Here is a 7,998-nt window from a genome sequence, read left to right as displayed (position 1 = left end):
CGGTTCCATCAACTAAGTTTGAGCTTTGCTCAAGCTTGGTTGGTATGACAGTCTAATTCTACAAGACTGTTGGCACACGATGATTTTTTTTAAATGAGGAGTTCATTGAAGATTTATCTTCTTATCTAGCTACAAGAGTAAATTCGTCTCAAGGTGGAGATTGTTGAGAATGATACGTATTTCCTCCTGAATGGTAACTGCATTTTGGCATAAATTCTGGAAGACTAATCGGAAGCAATTAATAGGGGAAGACAAAAGTCTTCTAATATTTCGGTTATTATCTCAATTCATGGAGAATAGTTGTTTTACCTTCAAATATATATTCTCCATTCATTCATAAGAAAAAAGTAGTATTGAAGGAGAGCCAGAGAAGAGACGATAGAAAGATTGAGATACTTATAAACTCTTGTAACTTCCTCATTTTTCTCATATAGTGATATCATCGGTTGTGCCTGTGGTTTTTTCCCGCAAGGGTTTTTCCACGTAAAATCTTGGTGTTCTCGTTTTATTTCCTTAATTATCGTCGATTAATTATTACATATTCCATAATTATAGGGATTCCTCCTAATCTATAATATGTACTGAATGTCCATATCAACCAAAGAAGATCATGGGATGCATCAAAAACCTTATGCTACTTAGAAAAAACAAGAAAAAGAAACGAAATTCAGCAATAAAGGATAAAATTAAAGAACACATAAAAATATTGCATGCTCCAGTAATCTTTCAAACTTGTTTTCCAAACCTGAAGTTAATGTTCTACCAAAAATTGTACTATCACTTCATCATCTTCCTGGACTTGAATGGAAATGGCAAACATCGAGAGCGAGAGAGGGTGGCGACGGCAAGAGCGAGAGCCCCCTCAATCCCTAGCTACATTCAAAGAAACCAGAGATACTCAGTTGGGATTAACACACTCTAGAGCTTTGTGTTATTCGGATTAATCTTGGTTTTCTTCTTCAAATCACCATCAACAGTGAGAGGGATTGAGACTTGGACCGATAGATGCGAGAGTTGAGAGATCGGCAACCAATGTGGGTGAATTAGGGATTTTTTAGCCTCTGAATCGGTAAACAACTTTTTCGTTCTGGTTGCTGATTTGGTAAGTGGATCCATAAGCGGTCCCAGATTCAGCAAGAGGCTTTAGGGATTTGGGAAACAGCATCACATTAGTAAGAGGCATTAAGAGGTTTGCAAATGTGACTTAACGATATACCATGATGGTCACATCATAGTCATCCCTTTACATCGATGTTATCTTGTCTGCATTTCAAGCATGTGATGCACCCATATAAGCACCATCCTGGGTACCCCCTATGCTGAATCAAACTGTCTTGAGCATTCAACTTGGCCATATTTATGCCACATGTCCCTGAATCATGGAAAAATACAATTAAGTGCACATATACCCTTAAACGCACAAGATATCAAGAAAAAGGTAAAATAATACTAATAGAACATGAAAATTTAAACTATGAACAATAATATAATTGTGTGACTAGGTCCTTCGAGAAGCCTATTGCTTCCTGAAGTCCAATCCTATGTTTTTAACTGGGAAGCAGAAGAAGAAAATGATGCCTTCTTGCCCAAAAGTGACCTGCTCTCTAAATCCTGTATCATTAGGGTGGGCCTTGCTGTGGTGAAAGTCAACTTGAATAGGATATACATGTAAGAGGAATCTAAACTCTACACAACAAGACCTGTCGCGTTTACAATGTGCTTCATGGTCTTTGAATTGTGATAAAGAATGAAACTTAAAGAGACCGAAGAGTGTAGATATGACTGATGCACTAGGTGATGTCAGATGAAATATAAAGAAATACGAAGTACAAAAGAAGCTGATGACACTATTATTATGTCTAATACTAGAGTAATTACTAGCGGACTGATGCTTCTAAATTTCAGCCATCTCTTATATGCCTTTCTTATGTTCTAACTCCATAGAAAATTTTACAAGCAAAGAAGAACGCTATGCTGTTAATTGCGGTGCTATAGCGGTTAGCAGTCTTAGCTGAAATAGCAGTGGGAAATAGCAGCGCTAATCACCTCAATTGAGCCGCAATTTTGATTTGCAATAGCAGTGTGAAAACCGCAATTAGGAGTTGGGCATTCAATTGGCCTCTTAAAGGGTTTAGAGAAGTCGGTTAGGCGATTTCAAGCCAGGGGGCTGATTTTGATTTGCAATATTGTTGTGTAACTATTATATGAACCGCTATTTGTGGACTGCTATACCACCGCTTTACCATTGTGATAACCGCTACATCAAACCACGGTCCTGACCGCTATTTTAGATTTTGAACGCTGTAACAACATAAGAAGAACATCAAGACTCTAATCCCATAGTTAAAATATCATCTATTTGTAGTTATGATCGTATACAACCCAATACATGGAGTGGAGCATACCTTTGCTGGGGTAAAGAAAACAGGGAGGCTCCTCTCAGAACCGCATGCCCACCTGGAGTTGCAGATGGCATTGTGAGCAACTTCGAGATTAAAGCATTTGATGGATGTGCAAATCCGCATCTGGCTCTTGCTGCTATTATTGCTTCTGGAATTGATGGTCTTCGCAACCATCTTTCACTGCCTGATCCTATTGGTAAGACTCTCCAATTGTTCTAAAGTCACCTGTCTCAGTTTTCCATACGGACTGCTTTATGTTTCATTGTTTTACCTGTTATAATCTCATGTGGTATTAAGTTGATATAATATAAGAAACCAATCAATTATGTATTATTTTTATTAAGTGTTTTAAAAATTCCTGCTTAAGCAGCTGCTCGGGCATTAAGGCCCCCCTCTTGTTTCAATTAGTTGGGAACAATGAAATTAGTCATTTAGAAAAGTAACTGCATCAATGCAATATAGCGTCAAACTTGTAATTCTCGTAAGGTTAGTCAAAGGCCTAGCTTCACACAATGGTTAGACAGTGTTTGTACCATCATCACTTTCTTTTTAGTTTATAATTGAGCACAATTGCATAAGTAGTTACTTAAAGATGATCACAATATATCTTGTATCCCTCACCATTGTGCACTGCAAGCTATTCTGGCTCCAATTTTAAACTAGGGGCTTTTTACTAATCACTTACCCGCCTCTTACCAGGTAACTAAACACTAGCTGTTTCTTACCGTGTAAATGTATAGTTAGGTATATAACCTTAAATGAGATTTTAATTCAATTCATGACCTTCTCATGAGTATGGAGTCATATCTTTAATAGGCCATGAGGTCATGGATTTAATAAAAAAGTCATTTAAGGTTATATACCTAAATGATCCCTGTGTAAGAGATGCTTACCGGTCACGGATAATGGTCTTTACCAACAATTTTACTGTGCCATTTTGCTTACCAACAATCTTACCCTGTAAGTGAGGGTGGTGACTCTTTAACGCTTACCGGGTAAGAGACACTTAGGGGCAGTTTACTAACACTTACTTTGGTAAGCGCTTACCGGTTCAATTGCCTTACTGGATGAACATAACAAGGACCGAGAATTTTACCTGGTAAAAGGGAAGGCAGGGATCGAGCGTCTTACCCGGTAAGTGAGGGTGATGACTCTCACCCGCTAAGTGCTTACCGGGTTATAAACACTTGCCATCGATCCGTTTTGATGGCAAGGAATGTTACCTCATTAGGTAAGTGAGAGTTGTGACTCTTGACGGTAAGTGCTTACCCGATAAGGTTTGGTAAACGGCCCCTTATACTATGCTATTTTGATGACCAAGAATCTTACCCTGTAAGCGTTTTCCCGGTTTGTGTTGGTAAATGGCGCCGTAGTTTATATAGGCTTCTAACATTCAAGTACTTGTTGGGCATTCATATATGACAAAGATTACACAAGATGCTAGTTTTTCTGGATGATCGGAACTGCTCCAAGTTAACCTGGGGGGCTGTTATCTTCGTTTTCTTGACTTGGTTCGAATCTGTATTTCCAGTTAAATTTAAAAGTATTCTTGTAATATACTTGCCACTGGTTACTCTCATAGCACAATGGTGTTATAAAATCGACGCTGACATGAACTATTTTTCAAACTAAACAGATGAAAATCCTGATATCCTACGGGATAAACTTCAAAGATTGCCAGTCTCTCTTGCAGAATCAGTAAAAGCTCTTGTAAATGACTTTGCTTTAGAATCTTTATTAGGAGAGAAACTATTGGTTGCTATAAAAGGGATTCGCAAGGTACGTGTGTCGAAGCTTATGATATTTTATTTGTGAGCAAAAAGTTCCAGGTGATGAGTATGAGTTTTGTTATTATTATTTTACAGGCAGAAATCGAATACTACTCCCAGAACAAGGATGCATACAAGAAACTTATACACCAGTATTAAGGTAACTCCATGCATGTGTAGGATGGTGGTTCAGTGAGATGCAGAAAAAACCTTGTTCAGGTTGATTCTCTTAATGGATGTTTAGCATCATACCGTTGGCTCTTGAATAACTTATTAATGTTTAAAACTGTTGAATGTTAAACCAATTTATTCATCAACTGCTTTCCTTTTCTACATGATAGAAAGGTGAACCATTGGATCGACTTAAGATGTTAATTACTCCTGATTGCCAAATATTGGGTCATCTTAATGTTGGGGATGAAGAACTTGTGCATTGGGGGTTGTTTACCAAATGCTTACTAAACACTTACCCGCAGGAGTATCCACTCTCACTTACCTTGACATTCCTTGCCATCAAAATGAATTGATGGTAAGCATTTATAACCCTGTAAGTGCTTACCCGGTAAGAGTCATCACCCTCACTTATCTTGTAAAACTCTCGATCCTTGCCTTTTCTCACTCATTAAGATTTTTAAGATTCTTGGTCCTTGTTATGTTTACTTGGTAAGGTAATTGAAACGGGAAGTGCTTACCAAGGTAAGGGGCTGTTTGTTTGGCTCTTAATGGTGACATTAAGAGCCAACCTCTTAATCGGTAAGAGGTCAGGAGTGTTTGGCAAAAAAATCAATCCTCGTAATGGTTACATAACCCTCTTAACCATTTTGCATCCAAGGGTTCACTAAACGATTCAGACATCTATTTTTCCAAGTTTACCCTTCCCACCCCTTCTTCCCAACCCCTCTCTTCACGCACGTCGCCATCGCCGGTTGCCATCGCCGGTCGCCATCGCCGTCGTCGGTCGCCATCGCCATCGCCGGTCACCTCCACAGCTTCGCCAGTTGTCGCCGGTCACCTCCACAGCTTCGTCGGTCGACATCTCTGCATCTCTGTATCTTCACCTCCACCATCGCATCCCCCACGATCGTTTGTTCTTCTGTTCACCGTCTTTCCCTAACAAATCGAGTTGCAAACCCTATCGATCGAAAAAGGGGAGGAGAAAGGATCGAATAGCAAAAACCCTAATATCTCTGTTTTCGCCCCTGCTGTTTCTCCATCTCGATTGAGCCCTAACGGTGAAGGTAACACATCAAACATAAGAATTCTTGTTTTTTTTGAGGTGTGCCTGATTTTTGGAAAGAGCAGAGGCAATCAGAAGACGCAAACAATCATGTTTTGGTAGATGATGTTGTGGGAAACTGTTTATTGCAAATCTAGTTGGAAACTGTTTATTATTTATTAATTTATGATTTTATTTGGAAACAAGTAATGTTAGGTTGGTTTGGATTAATATGAAATCTTGTTTTGAACAAGTATTGTTACGTTTGTTTGGATTAATATGAAATATGTAGTTACATTTACAAAGTAATTGTTTTATTCAGATATCTGCCAAATAATTATATTTCGTTCAGTACTAAATCATACAGAGGGTTAAAATGATAATTTGTTGTCATTCAGAAAACACTTACCAAACAACCATATTTCATTTAGCACTTAACCATTCTGACCATCTTAACCATTCTGACTACTTAACTATTCTGCACACAACCATTCAGCAACTGCCAAACAGCCCCTAAGTGTTTAGTGAACGGCTTGTTGACGAAGGATTGTGTGAGAATATGAGTTAAGATGAGAAGGGCAAGAAGGGATTTGGACCCTTGGATCACTTTCAATCTCATCCACACCACATTAACTGTGTTTATCATGAGAATTGATCCTGTGTATCTCGGTGCATTGCATTAGTGTTGATATTCCATTAGGATCGATCTAAGGGTGGAGATCTCTTCTTATCCTTCTCACCATAACTTTTATATTTTCACCGGAACCCAACCCTAGAGTTGTTTAGAGCATCTCGAATGGAAGGTTCTTATAAGAACTATCATTGGAGTAGTTCTTCTTGTAAGACACTTGCATCGTTTTGAGTTTTTTTTACAAAAACCTTGGTAAAATGAAATAACTAATAGTTAGTTTGTTATGATCTTTTTGATTTTAATATCCTACATAAATATTGATATGTACATATAGGATCCAGAAAAAAAGTTTTTATAAGAACTACCAATATTTTCTAGTTTGTATTTGAGCATGCATTAGTAACTTTACTCTCTTATTGTGTTCTGTGTAATCCTTTATTTACTTTTAAGTTCGTTAGGAGTGAATAAGTTTAACGTTTCTAAGACGGACAATGACAAGATATCAAGTTTACACAAAAGGATTTGAGTTTGCCATTTAGACAAAAAATAGGTCGGGGGTGACCCGTGTCCAATAGAAACCTGCAAATGATCACTTCTATATTTACCACAAGAATACACTGAAGTCCAAATGTTGCAATAACCCAACAATGCTAAACCAAAACAAATAAGATGCCCAATGTGTTTAATTAAACCAACAACGATGCTAACAAAATCACAAATACAATGGAAGGCAACTAAATGATGTAATGATTTAACGTGGTTCTAATATTGGCAGGATGGTTTATGTCTCATAGAGAGAGGCGTTGGTTTGTAAATGCAAAAACGTAGACAATAGAAAGAACTAGTCATTGTTCCATAAATTAAATGTTTCTTCGAATGTGAAACTACGAGCAGAAGTAAATGCAAAAAGTAAATGTAAGAGCATGGTTATTGTAAGACTAAAGATGATAAACTTCATAGAAAAGATCAATACTTATCAGCAATATATCAACCCACTAATACCCGAAAACAAATTATTCAAAAGTAAGAATTTCACAAACTGTTTCTTGTCTGTAAGATGACAATAAAACCAGCTTAATCAACACTTAAATGTATGAGATCTTTGTCTTTGAGAGCTCGAATCACTTGTCACTTCTATCCGATTATTTGTACTTTCATCAAATTACGATTCATTAATTTATGCGTTCTTGATTTTAAACTAACATTAACTTCAAAACTATCTTCCTACTTTGTATTAGCTACTACTGAATGCAAGCTACCTCTTGTTGAAGCAATAGCAAGTTCATCAACTTACTTTTTAGAAACCTCAACTCTAAACCTCCAAATAAGAATAATAACATAATAAATAACAAACACAAGTCAAAAATACAACAAAACAAGAAAAGGCTACAAAATAAGGGTAAAAGATACTCTTTCATTCACTAATTTATGCATTCTTTATTTTAAATGATGCAAGCCGAGCTCGAGTATCATTATACTTTACTCGAACTCGAAACCCAATTTTCAAGCTTGAACTTGACTCGAAAACTCGCGCGTAGTAAAAATCAAATCTCGACTCGAACTCAATAACTATTTCTTAAGCTCGAACTCGAACTCAAATCAAGTTCAAAACAAGCTCGAATTGCAACTCAAATCAAGCTTGAACTCGAAATTCGAACTCGAATCAAGCTCGAACCAAGCTCACCCATTGAAATTTTAGGGTATTTTTCTTATAAATTTTAAAATTTAAAGGTGTTCTCTTAGTTTTTATAAAACTAAAGAGTCCAACTTCAAACTTCATCATCGAAAAGACAAAGTTAAAATATTCATTCACCTCCATCTCTTTTTATATTTTTGTTTACCATCTCCCTTCCAACTTCCAACGTGGAACAATTTCACCAACCCTTTGGCATTGATTATAGAGAGAATGACTGCGAAAAAGAAAGTTGGCAGAGTCTTTGGCATTGATTATAGAGAGAATGGCTGAGAAAAAGAAAGTTG

At 37.1% G+C, this 7,998-nt stretch overlaps 1 protein-coding gene across 2 annotated transcripts in view; it reads left to right on the top strand.

Annotated features, from left to right (window-relative positions):
- LOC112524876 (protein fluG) overlaps nucleotides 1–4,504 on the top strand; it is a 26,747-nt gene extending 22,243 nt beyond the window's left edge. For both annotated transcript variants that reach the window (XM_025134821.1, XM_025134820.1), the window contains 3 exons: nucleotides 2,366–2,598; nucleotides 4,039–4,181; nucleotides 4,268–4,504. In XM_025134821.1, coding sequence (XP_024990589.1) covers nucleotides 2,366–2,598; nucleotides 4,039–4,181; nucleotides 4,268–4,330 — 439 coding nt within the window. In that variant the 3' untranslated portion in view covers nucleotides 4,331–4,504. The remainder of the gene's footprint in view (nucleotides 1–2,365; nucleotides 2,599–4,038; nucleotides 4,182–4,267) is intronic.
- Nucleotides 4,505–7,998: the final 3,494 nt, after the last annotated feature.

Source organism: Cynara cardunculus (assembly GCF_001531365.2).
Source record: "Cynara cardunculus var. scolymus isolate 2C chromosome LG 13, CcrdV1, whole genome shotgun sequence".
Lineage (NCBI taxonomy): Eukaryota > Viridiplantae > Streptophyta > Magnoliopsida > Asterales > Asteraceae > Cynara > Cynara cardunculus.
Note: the sequence above shows the minus strand (reverse complement) of the source record. Positions and strands in the feature narration are given on the sequence as shown.